Genomic DNA, 17,371 nt, shown 5'->3' on the forward strand with positions numbered 1-17,371 from the left:
GCTTGATATTCTTATTGTTTTCAAAATGCATATTTCGATTTCAATGCCTTGGTAGGAACATGCATAAACAAGTAGGCTATTTTCCACATAATGGTTCACTCCCTTCACAGTTAAGATGACTCAGAGATGCACTCACTTGATACTACATTTAAAGATCTCAGGCAGCTCCTTAGGTGATGTCTTGGGTGTCCACATTTGTGCTTCTAATAGTTTTTAAATATATAAACACTTTAATATGTAGACATATCTCACCTAACAGAAGCACTTTGATTTCTCTGCGTTCTCGTTTCTTCTGATCTGCAAGGATTCTTTTGATTTCGTTGTGTATGGCGATGGCGTTCTTCTCATCTTCAGACAAGCAACAGATGCACGTCGTGTAGCACCATCTCCAACAGCCCCCCATCTCCGCTACAGGACAAAAATAACCCTTAAACTTTCTGAAGAGGCATAAAGAGATAAATATCCAATTTAATGTAATGTTTAGTAAGAAAATATGATAAACAGCATATCGAATAATACAACAGCGATGTTGTTTTGAGTCGAAACTTTTTAATGAATCAATTGAACCGGTTCACAAAACAGTCTGTATCGATCCGAGAGGTTCTTCAGAAGGTCGACTGATGCAAGTAGCCTTTTATTCAGTGCAAAAATAATGTTGATTTATTGTAACAAATTGTTTTTAGGTACAAATATATTTTGTTTTCCAGAGCCATGTTGGCTGCAACGAACTGAACTGAGACACGAGCTTGTAATAGCTATGCGAGAAAGTTTATTGCGTTGTTGTGACAAAAACGTCTCGTATCGCAGAATCGTTTTCGGACTGTTCGAAAGAACCGATTCGTGGAAATGAGCTGAACTTCCATCATCAAGTATATACAGTAGCTACCCTCAAATGTATAACATTCCATTCCTACATATAGGATACACGCATGCGTATAATATAGACTATTCAGAGGAAAACCAACTTTTGTGTACTTTTGATATCTACTGAAAACTCTATTTTAAACACATTTCACAATCTTGGACTTCCCCTGAGAAGAAAAAGAAGAAACCTAATTCTAATTGCAGGTGCACAGTGGCTTTTATTACCTATAAAGACATAAACAGAACTAAATAGGCATTACAACATAAACGCGACGAATCACTTACCTGCATTCGTCGACACACCTGTACGGAGTCAGTAATGCCTTTACGAAACACGATCCATTATTCTCCCTGAGCCGAACTGGGTTTGAACCAACTTCTTTCTCTTGAAGAAGTTTTTCTCAAAAGCTCCCCCCCCCCTCAAAAATCCAATTTCTTCTGTAATTGTCACATGATTTTTCCTCCTTGGCTTCAGACGGGTCTACCTGCAATTCAGGAAAGTCCTTTTTGAACGCGGATTGTCACTGTGAATATGGGCTGTCTCAAAATCTAGTCAGCTGCCTACTTAGACAGCGGTTTGGGCATCTTAGGGGGCGCGTTCTTGTGCTGCTAGTCGTAGTGAAGCCGAATAGAACGCAAGGGTCCCGAGGTGGGTTTTCAAAAGTTATTAGTTTGACGCGAAACGCTAGAGACGCGACGCAAGCTCTGCGTGACGCATGCGTACATAAACCGAGAAGAACGCGCCCGATGTGAACGCCCCCCCAGGGGTGCGCTAGTCAGCATTTTTTGGCATCATATCTCCCAAAAATGCCGTCTAGGTAAACAGCTTACTACGTTTTGAAACACATCCGTTTGTCAGTGGAATGCGCGCTAAAGTGACTGTAAACCTAAAAGCTGTTTATAATCAACTAATATTGACAGTGAATGGAATTTACAGTACTTGCCAAGGCTGGCCTAAGCAGATGAGTGTGGATTATTAGTTTTGAGTATCACATTAAAGAAAAACATCCAGTTTCAGGCAGAAAAGTACAAAACCTGTTTTAGAAGTTACAAGTGGTGTTAACTTTTTGAATAGCTGTGCAGGTATTTGACACTCCTCTCTCTTGGGCTCTGGAAGTTAGTCTTTTGTCTTCATAGGCTAAACCGGTTTATCAGGCCTTTCACGGTGTTGTGAGATAGATTGCCTATAGTCCACATATTGCCATGGGAACCAGGTAAGTAAGTCAAAGTCCTGGAGAAAGACAGAATGGTTTTAAACCACGTTTTAGGAGAATCAACCAAACTGGAATATAATTATCAACACACCTCCCACATAAACCTATTCATAGTTTCCTGTCATGTGCCTCGAAGACCTGGAGGGAAGAACATCCAGAACTGCAGCACAAGCCTGTCAGTTTTCCTTCTGTTTCCAAGTCACAAATATTTATATCACCGCTCTCTCTTTTTTAATATATATAATGGTTTTCTCTGGGAAAACACTTGTGCGTTACATTTATATTCTGGGTTCATCTGCTTGCCTGTACAAAATATGCATCATCAATAAGGTTTATGCTAAATTTGGTCTGTTAATATCACTTTTTTAAATATATTTTTGTATAAAATATATAGGTAGCTTATATAAATAAAAAATGTATCATAAGATGAGATGAGTATAAAAATTGCAAGAGCAACTTATTCATACAGTAATTCATAAAGGTGATATTTGCAGGTTCTGACAGTAACTAATAGGCCTACACTGAAGAAAAAAAAAAGAAGTTGCAGAAATTGCAAGGACATTTCACAATAATTACAAATAAACTACAAGTAACACTCTAAATTAAACGTGACATTTTGAAATAGGAAGACTGAAATAGTGTTTTCTTTTAAAAACATGCTTCAATAATGTAGCTGCTGTATAGGTACATAAAAATAATGAAAGAAATACATCAATAAAATTCATAACTCGTCAATGATGCTTCACTGAATTAGAAAATCCAAACAAACAAAAATGTGATGGGCAACTGATTCAAATGGAATTTCTTGATGGAAAATGACAGCTATTGCTTTCAGTTATGCAAGGCAATAGAATAAAAGCAACTTTAGAGCAAATTTGGCTTCTTGGTGCCCTGCGGAGGTCAACATGTTAATACTTTTAGTTTCATCTCAATATAATTTGCTGTAATATACCACAATAATAGTCCAGATGTGAAATTACCAATGTTCATTTCACTTCCAGGATGAGGAGAATATGTTTTGGAGGGTATCACCATCTGTTCTGAAGGCCATTGTTGTGGAATTGCTGTTCGCTCCAAATGCAAATGCTAAATTGTTTCTTGGCAGGGCTCATACTCCGTTGAAAACGCAAAATGCAATACAATAAAGATGTAGATCCAGGCATACAAGGATTATTTAGCTTTGATATTAAAATTATTCAAATATTTTGGATTTGTTGAACCGCTTTAAATGGCATCAAATTGAAGCATGTGCTTCGATTTACAAGATTATGTTGGCTATGACTCTTTATTGCTTTTGTTCATGACCTATTTTCGGTGGAAAATGTATGTATCCTCTGTTTTTGCGTTATAGATTTAAATGGTCATGAGATGTTGTGGCTTTTTGGTTACAAGAAGACACTGGGTCCTTATTGCCCTAAAGAATAGATGATGTTCTGTTAATATTATGTGTTCCTGGAAATCCTTACATTGTATTTCATTTAGCATTTTTGACTGGTCCAGTGTTAACTGGTGCTACAGTCTATAAAACAGCTATTTCAGATTTCAAATTTGATTGACTGAGCAACAGTTTGTGCATCTATGGTGGGGATTTTTCAGTCGCTCTTTCTGCAGGTTACGATGTTATGCCAGTAGATGGCAACAAGTGAATGCATTTAGGCTACATTTAATTAACCGATTCTTTCAAAACATTCATTCAGGAACGGAATTCATTCGCTCAACTGATTCAAAAACACTTATGCTGTATCTGAAAGTATCTCCTATAAACTCATAAACTATTCCCTATATTACTCCACTAATGTAGTGCACTGAAATTTAATGAAAACAAGTGAGTGAATTCGGACACTGAGTGCGCCAGAAATGTTGCAGACGCCATATTCTAGCAAGACTGCGGGAATTCATTCTGCCCTCACAGTGTATGGGTGTTAGCCTAACGGCTAGCCATTGAGTGTACATCGATTGTACACTCTTTATCGGTCTTTATGTATGTCAGTTTTGGACACCTGAGAGTGCGTGCACGCGACAGGAAGTTCTGTCCCAGGTTGAAAATCGCCAAAACAGTGTAAGTTAAATTAAGATAGTACATACAATTTTGGTAGTAAAACATAGTGTTGCACATTTTATTGGCACAGAGATGAGTATATTTGTAAAACATTTACAACTGCTTTTTATCACTTCATTAGAAACACAATTAAATAATGTTGACTGTTGGACTACTGAACAGACATTTGGAAGTTTACTTTAAAGTACAAAGTACTGAAAATACAAAATGTGTAAATAAAGCACTATTAAAGCATTTTTTACAACACTATTGTAAGAGTGTCCCATCGGGTAATCAAAAGTTGTATCCACACTTGTCTTAATGCGCACTAGAACACTTGGGACGAAATTCTAGAAATACATAATGTAATTAGACTAGTGGTCAAGTGCAAAGACCACAGGTGTGGGGATTGGGACAGGCCCATGGAGTCAGACAGCACTACAAATGGCAGTCCACTAAAATAGTGCATTCTATATAGGTTTTTAGGAGGGTGCATCTGAATATGCATACTTCTGTAAATAGGTGAAAAACAGCATGTGAAAAGGCTAGTATGTTCGAATTCATAGTATTCATGAAACAACAGGCAAAAAGTACCTGCATGACCTACTACCTCTGTAGAAGATTCTGAAGAGTGCATCCAGTGGACACTTTACTATCCCATGAGGCCACAGGAGAGGATTTGTGCGTAGTAGTGAAACTAAGCAACTAAAGCTGGTAGGTCCCATGACCAAGACAGCATGGCAAATCTAGTACATCCAAATTACATACATACATTCATACTATATAGAACATACTTTTTTAGGGGTTGAGGAGGGGTTGTAATTTCTTCATTATTTAAATGTTTACTACATGACTCAAGGTGTGTTATCATTACTATCAACCTTTTACACTATTTCCCTAAAAAATGCATAGTAAAACCACAGCCGAGATTAATTCTGACACACTACTACACCGTGAACAATGGTTCAGTCATGAGTGGGCCAGTGCTACTATTTGTCACATCCTGTTTTGCTGTATGGAGACACCGTCTGACAAACAATGACACTTCACTTGACAGGTCTGTCTCAGGATGCATCTGTAACAGTTCTCTTTTTGTGGTATACCTACCTTCCCTCTTGGTCTTAGTGAGAAATTCACAGTTACAAAGTTACCACTTAATTTTTTGTTGAATTGTACCATATAGCTAAATAAGAATGGCTTTATATTTTTTAGGGAAGCTTCATTTAGTAGTTAATTTGAGATGTTAAAGTCACACTGAAATCTGAATTTCATTGCATTAAATAACAAATTGATGCTAGAGCTTTTCTCAGACCAAAACACCTTTCTGAGCCATGTTTTTAATTATAAAAACTGATGTCACTGTGATTTTTAAAATGTAAAATGTACATTTTTCACATGTAAATATAGGTGTTATTATGAACATGAAAACTAACCCATAATTACATCTTGGATGGTCAGTTATAAATAATTTAGTTTGGCTGAAGAGTATGCAAACGTGTCTCCATAAAATATTAGTGTTTTTGAATGTACATGGATTATACATTCAGTACGATTGCCGAGTGTAGGTGCATCTGGGGCTCATTAGAACATTCCAAAGTCTTCTAAGGCCTGGATGAGGACGGTGTCTTTCACGTCAGTGAAGACTGTCTGGATGTTTTTGGTGTCTGTGGCGCAGGTGAAGTGACAGTAGATTTTTTTGGAGTTTTTTGTCTCATAGGAGACTGCTTTTTGTTTATATAAATTGTTGATGAACTTCATGGCATCTTGACTGTCCCGACGTTTTCCTGAAGGTGGCGCCAAACCACAGAGGAAAAGAAAAGAAGAGTGAATCGGATACGTCAAGCAAGAGATCACACATTTAATTTTGCCTTATACTTAATTTAATGTGCACCAATCTACCGTTAAATTCAGGAAAGTATGTTTTTAGGTGAGAGAACTGAATCTTCTCGGCCAGGATGTCCTTTTTGTTTAGGAAGAGAATGACGGAGGAATTAGCAAACCATGTTGAGTGGATGGTTGTATAGAACAGCGACAAACTCTCTTCCATACGGTTCTGGAGCCAAATAGAGCAAAAGTACACAGATGAACAGATTTATCATTATTACACAGGAAGGACTGTAGACATATGAGGAGAGAGGCAGAAACGTACATCCTTGTTATTCTCCTCCAGAAGTTGGTCGTACTCGCTGAGGGATGCTAGAAATATGAGTGACATCACATTTTCAAAGCAATGAATCCACTTCCTTCTTTGTCCTCGCTGACCTCCAACATCTACAATCCTGAAAAGACAGACAGACCAGAAATCAAGTTCAGTCATCTCATCCGCTGTTCTATTTGATCTGCTGTGGTGGATTTGCATTCCAGATTTGTCCCTAAAATTGTTTCCTTCTTTCCTTTGGTCACATTTCTTCTAAATCAGATAGTGGCTCACCTTGATTTCCTTGAACATTTGGTCTTGTCTGCATAATTAACTCATTTGCCAGAGGTTCCTTGAAAGTTATGTAAACAACAAACCACATGCAATGCACAGCATGTCAATTAAGGTAAGACTTTGTTTGTATTTCAGGATATGATGCTTTCATTAGTTAAAGGGATAATTCACCCAAAAATGTATTAACTAACCCTTATATTTTCCAAACCTTTATTACTTTCTTTCTTCTGAGAAAGAAGAAAAGATATTCTGAAGAATGTCTATAATTTCCATTTAAAATAAAAGTCAATGGGGTCCAAAACACCATGTTATGTGGTAAGAACATTTATCAAAATTGGATAGGCAGCCACAGTGTCTATAGAGATTTTTCACGTCAAAACTAAAGCATACTTTGGGCATTAAAGTTATTGAAATTGTAGTTATTGTAAATGAATGTAAACAGCTGGAAAAGAAGGATGTATTCATGAATCGTGGTAGTCATGAACACGCGTCAAATTCTGACATGGAAGAGAAGAAATTGTTGGATAAAGTTATTTTTGTTTTCTTTGCGCACCAAAAGTATTCTTGTAGCTTCATAAAATTACGGTTGGTCCACTGATGTCACATGGACTTTTATATCAATGTCCTTACGTAAGCCAAAGGTTGCGGGTTCGAGTCTCGTACCGGCAGGGATTGTAGGTGGGACTTACTACCTTTCTGGGCCATGAATGTGTCAGTTGCTGTCTATACAGGGTCAGAAAGCTCTCAGATTTCATCAGTAATATGGGTTTGGAACGACATGAGGGTGAGTGATTAATGACAGAATTTTCATTTTTGGGTCAACTATCCTTTTAAGGGGCTTGGTTGTTCATTTCTGTACCTGAGAGTTATCTTCTCCAAAGTAAAGCAATGGTCTGTGATGCCAGTAGTGGGGAATCGGACTTGAAGAACATCTTGAGGTGAAGGGATGTAGCCTTGAGCTGCAATGCGGTCCAAGTTATCAATAAAGCTTTAAAAAAAACACACAGTATTTAAACACTTTGATTGAAAATCCATGTGCCATAGAATTCGTTGTGAAGCCTTATTTGCATAACATTTGTTGCATGAATTGTCAATGGCATTAGGAAAAACGAAGCGGAAATAGACAAAGATGCAGCTAGTCAGGAAAAGACAGGAACTGTGTTAAACACACTTACTATTTAGTTGAGTCTAGCAGTTGATACTCTCTGCGCCGACTGTAACAAATCTTTAAGCCATTGTCTGCCCATAGATGATGAATAACCTCTACATAACTTCTCTGCAGCTGCGTTATTTGATGTATATCCAGATCCTGGAACCACTGGGCATAAATCTATGGATATTAAAGACTTAATGAGACTGACAATACATTACAGTATGGGATCCAGTCTTTCCTAAATTGGTGCAAACATACAGATAAAAATGATGTTGATTTTTTATTATGTATGCAAAAAATTATTACAATATATATTTGTCGATATACTTTATTTTGATCCATAATAAAACTATGATAATATGATTGTTGATATAAAATGATCCTCACTAAAAACACACTTAGTCTCTTGATCACCTCGTTCTGTGGGTTGGAGTATGGGATCTTTAGCGTCTTCATGGCATCTGTCATTGCACACATAGATTGGAAGATATTCTGAAAAACCAGTTTAGTGTAGCTACGTCTCTCGTCTTCCGAGTATCCACTTCCATGAATGATTTTCATCTGCTTCATAAACGTTGTCTTTCCACTTTCTCCTGTGCCTAAATGAAAGCAAAATGATCATGCTTCAACATTAGAGACCTGCAAACAGGAAAACTGAAAAACGCATACTAATAGTACTTTACTAAATTTTACACTGCTCTAAAATGGTCATTTGCTTTGCCATTGTGTTCAGTGGAATGTGTTCTGTCCTGCATAAGAACAATCTAAGTTTTAATTGTGTATTAATTGTCTTTGCCAAAAGCTCAGCACTGGGTGTGTTTGAATGTTTCTTTATGCTATGTTGAAACCGGAAAATATCTGTATGTACTGTATTACAAACATGTTGCTCCTGCTTTAGTGAGGGAAGAGGAACTGAAGTCACACATTTACTAAAATTACCTCAGGACCAAAAAAGGGAAGTTAGTTTTTATAACTACAAGTCTAATCAGCTCTTATAGGAACACCTGACAGGAAATTACCCTCAAGAGATGATGTAACAAACCCCTTATGACCTTTACTGACACAACATTTAATGCTATGATTAAATTAACTTTCACTTTTAGATAAAAATTGTAAGTTGAAACATCAGCATGTTTCCAATTTTAATACAATTCTGATAAAAGTCTGACAGAATCATCTCACCTAATAGAAGCACCTTGATTTCTCTCCGTTGTCTTTTCTTCTGCTCTGCAAGGATGCGTTTGATTTCATTATTTATGTCGATGGCGTTCCTCTCCTCTTCAGACAAGCAACAGATGAAACATGCACAGAAGTAGTAATGGCCCATTTCTCCAACAGAAATAGAGTAACTATGAAAACATAAACAATTCTTCAAATTATGATTTTCAGCATGATTATTTTTGAATTATTTTAAAATGACCATGTAGTATGTGTTCATCTTTAAATTGAATGCAGATTAGGCAGTTTGGGTTTCTTGAACTAGTGTGCGGGAAGCTGGAAAAGGAAAACCCGGAGTGGAGTTTAAGTTTAGTGATTACAGAACGCTTTGGGCTCTACTCATTTACGCTTATTCAGAGCGGCTTTATAGTCTTTGCGTTGCCAGGTTACAAGCAAAGCTTCAAAGCATTCGACTTCCTCTGGAACTTTTTCGTTGGTTGAGAAGAAATAATACGAGCTAGCTTGCCTTTTTTTCCTCAAAATTGAGTAGCCTATTAATCCATATTAAGCACCAAAGACTTTGAGAAGAACAAGGATTTCCCCAACTATCAGATACGGCCAAATTTACTCCCTAAATGTACATTTCTGGGTGGTCTGACTAGATCAGCCTCTTACCGCGCTCCTCAACGTCAAAATGATTGAGATGGCCAATCAAATTCAAGATGGCAGGCTTTTATTAACAGAAGTCGTGTGAATTCAAAGTTTTAACAGTCAAAGAGTGCGAGGTACGATTTAAGTAGTTATACGAGTAATATTTGACCATTGTCTTACTATAAAATTATTAAATTATTGACAATAACAACTATGCAAACTAATTTGTAATTGAACAACGAGACAAGATACACTACAGAGCTGTTTTCAGCAGGCATATGATTAAGAAAGAATGTGTGAATAGGCCTATTTCTGAATGAATTTGATGAACATGTTACGTTTTACCTTCTTAAAACTGATTAACTTGTACCTGAACTTGAACTTTACTAGAACAAGAAGGTTATTTTGGTTCCCCCATGTTCAAATCACGGTCATGGCCATGTATTAATTATGCCTACTCGTTTAATTGATGTATGAAAGCCAAATGTTACACTCAAAATCAACATTCATGTTAACTGCATTCATTCTGTTGTGTGATATTGCCAAATTAAAATAAGCTTACGTTTTTTTTTTCAACATAATATGTGGTTTCTAACATCACCAATAATAGTGTGAACAATTGCACACAAAACATTGTAGATTAATCAATCATTGACTGCAATGGAAATGTTAAAGCTCTTCTATGGACAACAAAGGCACTTTTACTGTACACTGTAATACATTTCACTGTATTACACAACCTCTAAAATGAAGGAAACATGACAAAGAGAAACCCTTACCTTTATTTGTAAAACCTATGGCGTGAAATGGGAAACAACATCCATCTTCCTGAAAATAAACAGTGGCTGTGCCACCTTGAAGGAATTTTCCCAAATAGAGTTGTGGTCAACTGAGTCACATTCGTTCACTACAGACAAACTACTTGCATTTCCTGAAAGTCTGCGTTTAAAGTGTAATATGCTTGGTATGTTGCAGAGCAGAAGAGAACCAATGGGAAATCAGAAGAATGAACCATGACATTATTCCGCAAAGCTTAGTAACTATTTAAAGTGACCAACACAATTGTTTTAGATTAAGAGTTGCTCTTTCCATAGTGTTGTGTTGTTTTATTAGGTTAGTTCATAGAGGAGAACATGGCTAGTTGTCACACAGGGAAATTGGCAGGACTGATTGTCACATTTACAAGCAGTGAAGTGTCACCCAATATATTAATTTTGGGTTCTTTTGACCAAAACAATGGTTTACTGTGGGTTTTAATAATTTTACTGTAGAAATGTATCGGAAATGCCAGTAGCCTATAAAACCACAATAAAGGTGATAATGTTAATTTCACTTCCAGGATGAGGAGGAAATGTTTTGGCGTAGGTTGCTGTTTGTAAAGCATATTTGCACCATCTGTTGTGAAGATCGTTGTTTTGGAATTAGTGTTTGCTCCAAATGCAAGCATAAAGTTGTTTGTTTCTTGGCAGGGCTCATAGACTGTTGAACATGCAAAATGCGATGCAATAAAGATGGGGGTCCAAGAATGGTTTAGTTTTGATATTAAAATGATTTAACTGTTTTGGATTTGTTGAACTGCTTTAAATGACAACAAATTGAAGCATGTGCTTTTATTTACAAGAATATATACTTTTCATTGCTTTTGTTAAATGACCTATTTTCAGTGGAAAATGTATGTATCATCTGTCTTTGTGTTATAGATTTAAATCGTCATGAGATATTGTGGATTTTTTTGGTTACAAGTAGACACTGGGTCCCTACTGCCCTAAAGAATAGAAGATAGCTTGTTAAAGGAATAGGTTGCCTAAAAATTAAAAATTTGTCATCATTTATTCACCCTCAAGCTGTCCCAAATATGGGGTTCTTTCTTCTGTTGAACACAAAAGAAGATATTTTAAAAATTTTGTTTTTAAAAATTGGTAACTAAACAGTTGATGGTATAGCCAGTGATTTCCATAGTTTTTTTTAATTATTTATTTATTTTGTATGGGTTTTTATAATGGGGTTTTTCGAATCACGAGTAAAATTATATCTACGGTAAACATGACGATACTTGGACGTTTTGCTGTACAACGTGAATTGAGCCTTCACGCGGAGTTTGATTGACAGGCAATCTGACCAATCATGATGCAGAGTCCGCCATTTTGTCTGACAAACAAATCGGACAGGGCTATGTTTCTCAAAAGTGCACTTAACACAATCGCACGTAGCCCTGCTTTAAGTGCTACTTAGGAGTCGCTATCCATTTATCAAGTACTGAAATGTCACCTTATAGAATGGCTCGTAAATGTAGTACACGCTCGTTTATTGAAACGTTAACCTAATGCTGCATTCCAGAAAGCTCGGATATAATATTATATAATATAATATAAGTATAATATTTATCTAATATATATATATTAGTCACATAGCATCATTTTCATTATAAAGTTTAACATCAGCTCACTGGTGTAAGCAGATTATGACATTTCAATGTAAAGCCAAACCAACCGTAAAATTAAGATCAGTCGTACAATCGTTTTTACGAACTTCTTAGGCTTACGAAGCTTTTGGGAAATGCAACCCGGATCCAGTATACTGATACACATCTGGTTTTCACCCAACTGTTAATGTTTATTTAACACATAACCGACTGTGTTTACGGGAATACTCCACATAGTGGGAATTTTGACATAAGTGTGTGCATATTTGACCATTCAAGCACAATAAAACACGGAAGAGATCTGTTTTCGCGATCGCATGCTGTCTGAGAGAGGGGCTTTCAGTGCGTGCGCTTCGGCTGTGTCAGAGCGAGCAGGGGATTGAGTTCTTTTTCACTGCTTATTGCGCTTAATAACTTAATTAAACATCATGCACGTCCCAAATTTGCGATCACATGCTGTCTGAGAGAGGCAATTTCTGAGTGTGCGCTGTATGTGTGTCAGTCAGCGCAAGCACTGTACAACAGCAATTGATGTTAAAGCTTTTCTCAGAACAAAGCACTTTTTAATGATAAGAAACTGGTGTCAAGTCACATTAAAAAGCTATCAAAATGTCCCTTTGTAAAATATTTACGTTTAGTATGTAAAATACAGATTATTTATTAAGCAAAACGAAAACTTATATTACATGTACAAAATTACATTTATTCCAAGTGTGCTCTGTTATAAATCATGAAAAAACATTGATTTGGCTGGAGTACACAAACGTGCCTTAAAATAGTAGTGTTTCTGAATGTAAATGGATTCGCATTGAGATCAATATTATAGTCTGATGCAGAGTGTCATGAAGGTGAGTCTGGGGCTCATTAGAACATTCAAAAGGTGCATATTTTCCTAACAAGTATAGTGTATTTCACATCATTTAAGATGTTTTTGGTGTCTGTGGCGCTGATGAAATGAGAGTAAATCATTCTGTAGTTCTTTGTCTCGTTGCTAGTAGCTTTCTGTTTATGTTCAGTGAACTGCAAGGCATCTCCTACAGCCTGACATTTTCCTGAAGGTGGCGCCAAACCACAGAAGAAAGGAAAGGAAAGAGCGGATCATTTATGACAAACGAGATCACACACACATATAATGCTTTGATGTAATTTAAAGTGCATCAAATGACTTTTAAATTGAGGAAAGTATGTTTTTAAATCTGAGAACTTAATCGTCTCGGCCAGGATGCCCGTTTTGTTCAGGAAGAAGCTGATGAAGGAATTACCAAACCACGGTAAATGGATGGTATTGTAGAACAACGTCAAACACTCTTTCATACGGTTCTGGAGCCAAAGAGAGGAAAAGTACACCGATTTATTAATAGCGAGGACAGGAGATGTATTTCTGTAAATCTGCTTTGAAATTATATCATTAAAAGCGCTATACAAATAACCGTGAATTGAATTGACATGAGAAGAGGGGCAGAAACGTATATCTTTGTTATTCGCCTCCAGAGAGTGGTCATACTTACTGAGGGAGGCGAGAAATATGAGTGACAACATCACATTCTCGAAGTAATGAATCCACTTCCTTCTCTATCCTCTCTGACCTCCGACATCTACAATCCTGAAAAGAGTTTAGTCTCATCTACTTTTCTATGTATAATGCTATCTTTAGTTAAAAGGATTGTGTATCCAAAAATGTAAATGCTCTCATTTACTCACCCTCATGATATTTTGAACAATCTCCATAATGTCAATTTTTTGTCCATAAAATAATAGTCACTGAGGTCCAAAATAAAATGTTTATGGCATTTTTCAAAATAAGGTAGTTGACAGCATAAAGTGCCTATCAAATCTGTTGTATCCTTTATAACATATCAATATAAACGTCCAGGGCTATACTTAAAGGAATAGTTAAACCCAAAAATTAAAATTCTGTCATTAATTACTCACCCTCATGTCATTCAAAACCGTAAGACCTTCGTTCAGCTTCGAAACACAAATTAAGATATTTTGATGAAATCTGAGAGCTCTCTGACCCTAGACAGCAAGGGTACTACCACGTTCAAGGCCCAGAAATGTTGTAAGGACATTGTTAAAATAGTCAATGTGACATCAGTGGTTCAACTGTAATTTTATGAAGCTACGAGAATACTTTTTGTGTGCAAAGAAAACAAAAATAGCAACTTTATTCAACAATTTATTTTCTTCTATGTTAGTCTTCGACGCGCGTTCACGAGAGTGCATGTGTGTGGTGCTGCTGATGCAGGAGCTGGCACGTGAATTGTCAGTTTTTGTCTGGAAATCAAGTTATTCTATATTAATTACAGGTTTGATTGTTGAACAATACCAATATTACACTCCAACCCAAGACTTCACTACAGCAGAGGAGCTGGCCCTGGAGTTGAATAAAGGGAAGCCAGTGATGGAAGGGATCCAGGGAGGGACAGCCACTGACTCTGGCCCAGCAAGAGAAACTGGCCTCTTCATACAAAGTACATTATTGCCATTCTACTGCACATGGAAAACAATCAAATATTTAGATTTTTTTATGTGGACTGTCTGACTTTGCCTTACCTTGCAGTGTCTGGTAACACACTTACACTTCTGGAGCCACCAGACTATGATCCGCCGGTGAGTACTCTTTATTAAAATCATAGGCTTGGCACATCCTGTCAAAACTATCAATACAAGTTCTATTGAATATGGCAGAGGGAAGGCACATCTGCAGCAGTGGAGTGCACTTCTGCCGATGATGAGACGGTGTCGCTGGACTCCAGAAGGCTTGAGGTGTCATGTCAATTTTGTGTACATTTTTAGTCCATAATGGATAAGTAGTCAGCAATGTGATTCTAATAGAACATATATTTTTAACAGGATCCAGACACTGTGCAGCCTGATAAGCAGCCTGGTAACATAGTGAGTATTGCCTAAAGTAAACCTACATTATGCACAAATCCCACTGTGCTAATTGATAGGTGTTTTACATAATTCACAAACTGTCAGACGTCTCTACACAATGCATCTTAAGAGACAGATAGAGCTGGCAGAGGGCAAGATCGAAGTGAACAAGAGAAAGCTGCAGGACATGGACCTTGAGATGGAAATTAAACGCAAGACACTGAGGAAACTGGACTTGGAAATCCAGAAACTAGAGAGAGAAGTAAGTGATTTCAGTTCACACTGCAACCATGACTGCACAATGTATTAATCATCGTTATTTTTTCTCTCAAAAGCTTCAAGCTGACAAGTGATGACAGCAAACTAAAAAAATACAAAATACAAAAACATTGTGGTCTCGTACCTTTTTCATTAATGTCCAGTACACTATATAGTTATTGATCCAGTGAATTGGAACTAGAATTTGGGAAGATAACCACACAGTGTGTGCTACTAATGTCAAACAAAATGCATGCACACATGAAAGAGTGACATACATTATGCTTTATTAAAGGATAGGCGAAATCAAAACAAAATTAACTGAAATAATTTGCTATATATTGTTCTCTGACCAGTCTACCATTTATGTTATCTGGGAAGATGGCAGCATTGTCCCAGACAATATCCAAAGCAACTCTGGGAGCCCTTTCTTTTCTTAGGCTGGCAATATTGTGCAGCACTGTGCAGGCAACAGTCACGTCACAGGCCCTGTCTGGGGAGACCCTCAGGTGGTGCAGGCACTGAAATCGTGATTTCAGGAGGCCGAAGGTCATTTCGATTCGAGCCCTCGTTCTGGCATGGGCATGGTTGTAAGCCTGCTGTGCTAGAGTTTGGGGGTCTGCAAGGGGGGTCAACAGGAACGTCTCAAAGGCATAGCCTTTGTCTCCTAGCAGCACACCAGAGAACTCACCTGAGAATACAAAATATAATTCTTACAACTAGCAGAGTAAAACTTCTGACACACACATGATGTCCAAGGTGCTTAAAAAAATTGGGGTGGCTTACCTAGTGAGAGTCTCTGGTAAATTCTACTGGCCCGAAAGACTCTGGAGTCATGGACCGAGCCAGGCCACTTTGCCTCTAAATTTGTGATAAGGCAGTCAGCATCACAGATCATCTGTAACAATAACATGTGACCTATTAAGGTCATTTAATGCACAGAAATAATTTATGTAGCTGACAGTAACCATAAATCATTCTTACCTGAACATTGATACTGTGGAAAGATTTCCTGTTTCCTGTTAACCCCTCATGTGCCCCTGAGGGCCGTTTGATACGGATATGGGTGCAATCCACTGCACCAATGACCAATGACAAAGCTGTAAAAAAAATGAGTTTCCTACTGTGACTGTGCTAATGTAACACTTTTTTGTTGTAATCTGTAATTAGTGTAATCTAATCTTGTAGAACTCCTCCTTGATGTGGTGGAATCTTCTGTGGCCAGGGAAGGTGATGAATATGTGCGCAAGTGATTTCAGTGCTAGACTAACTTTATTTCTTATCGTGCGGCAAATAGTGCCTTTATTGAGGTTTTCAAGGTTTTCAGCAGAATAAAGGAACATGCCACTTGCTAAGAATCGCAGCGCCACACAGACCATCTGTGGGATCTGTGGGACAGGGCTTCGCACTGTTCTGTGTTGTATCTTTGGACCCAGCAGCCTACACAGATATCGGATGCCATCACCTGAGAATCTGTACCTCTCAGTCAGATATTCGTCTGCAAAGGCCAACGGGTCTGACCTGTCCCGGAAGACTCTTTCATGCCTGAATGCTCGTCTGAGTATTAACACTTCCTCGTCTAGTACATCATCCAACAAAGGGCACGCCATCGTTAAGAGGAAACACCTGAATCGGACTTAAGCCTATATATACTACATATTGACCTCGTCATGGACTTAAATGAAACCACCTTTGCAACTTCATCAGCCATTTCTTAGATTCTCAACAACTGCAATAATATATGTATTCATCAAACCTCTGACAGCAATATGAACAGTCTTCATAATAACACTAAAATAGGCATACTTCGATGAATGACTATATCTAGTATTTTAATGCAGAATAATTAAAATGATGCAACATATTTACAGAAGACCATGGAGTGACTGTAAAACATTAATTTCTAGTAGGATTGACAGCGGAACTAACAGATAAATCACTAGGATTAATCTTAGCCTGGTTGTTAGCCTGCTCTGGAGCAGGCTAGCTGCAAAGAATAAATCTCCATAGCAACATAATTTAGCTTAATTTAGCCTGCTTTCATGCAACTGAGTCAGGGCTAAATTCAACCAGGATAACTGGAAAATCCCAGCTTAATCCCTTATATTGCTTTTGTGCAATACCCCTCTGCTGTCAGCCTAAACGATTCATCAAACACCTGAACCCTAATGGACCTTAATCACTTACCACCTTTCTCAGTTAGCTCATTTTGCTGTTTGCATTTTGCCTAATCCCTTCAAAGGGTTTACCCTCCGGAGTGAGAGCTTCGAAGGGTTGAAGGGTGTAGGGGACCAAACAACTG

General features: G+C 37.5%; 3 protein-coding genes across 5 annotated transcripts in view; all 3 read right to left on the reverse strand.

The window, feature by feature from the left end:
- LOC107676979 (guanine nucleotide-binding protein subunit alpha-11-like) overlaps positions 1–1,601 on the reverse strand; it is a 19,662-nt gene extending 18,061 nt beyond the window's left edge. For 2 of the 3 annotated variants that reach the window (XM_016471752.1, XM_016471751.1), the window contains exons 1-2: positions 1,150–1,601; positions 253–408 (exon numbers count right to left, since the gene is read on the reverse strand). In XM_016471752.1, coding sequence (XP_016327238.1) covers positions 253–403 — 151 coding nt within the window. In that variant the 5' untranslated portion in view covers positions 404–408; positions 1,150–1,601. Of the gene's footprint in view, positions 1–252; positions 438–1,149 lie in introns of all 3 variants that reach the window. The other variant, XM_016471753.1, reaches the window with a different exon arrangement.
- A 3,814-nt stretch (positions 1,602–5,415) lies between these two features.
- LOC107676948 (guanine nucleotide-binding protein subunit alpha-11-like) lies at positions 5,416–10,408 on the reverse strand. Its single transcript, XM_016471693.1, has 8 exons — positions 10,289–10,408; positions 8,883–9,049; positions 8,115–8,299; positions 7,723–7,877; positions 7,407–7,535; positions 6,266–6,395; positions 6,016–6,169; positions 5,416–5,900 (listed from the first exon to the last, which is right to left on the reverse strand). The coding sequence occupies exons 2-8, from the start codon at positions 9,025–9,027 to the stop codon at positions 5,698–5,700; spliced, it is 1,101 nt and encodes a 366-aa protein (XP_016327179.1). The 5' UTR covers positions 9,028–9,049; positions 10,289–10,408; the 3' UTR covers positions 5,416–5,697.
- Positions 10,409–15,208: 4,800 nt separating this feature from the next.
- On the reverse strand, positions 15,209–17,166 carry LOC107676939 (putative nuclease HARBI1). The gene is made up of 4 exons (XM_016471685.1): positions 16,246–17,166; positions 16,054–16,171; positions 15,856–15,967; positions 15,209–15,760 (listed from the first exon to the last, which is right to left on the reverse strand). Exons 1-4 carry the CDS (start codon positions 16,677–16,679, stop codon positions 15,387–15,389), a joined length of 1,038 nt encoding a protein of 345 aa, XP_016327171.1. The 5' UTR covers positions 16,680–17,166; the 3' UTR covers positions 15,209–15,386.
- Between the last annotated feature and the right edge of the window lie 205 nt (positions 17,167–17,371).

This window comes from Sinocyclocheilus anshuiensis, unplaced genomic scaffold, assembly GCF_001515605.1.
Source record: "Sinocyclocheilus anshuiensis isolate Anshui unplaced genomic scaffold, SAMN03320099.WGS_v1.1 scaffold420, whole genome shotgun sequence".
NCBI lineage: Eukaryota > Metazoa > Chordata > Actinopteri > Cypriniformes > Cyprinidae > Sinocyclocheilus > Sinocyclocheilus anshuiensis.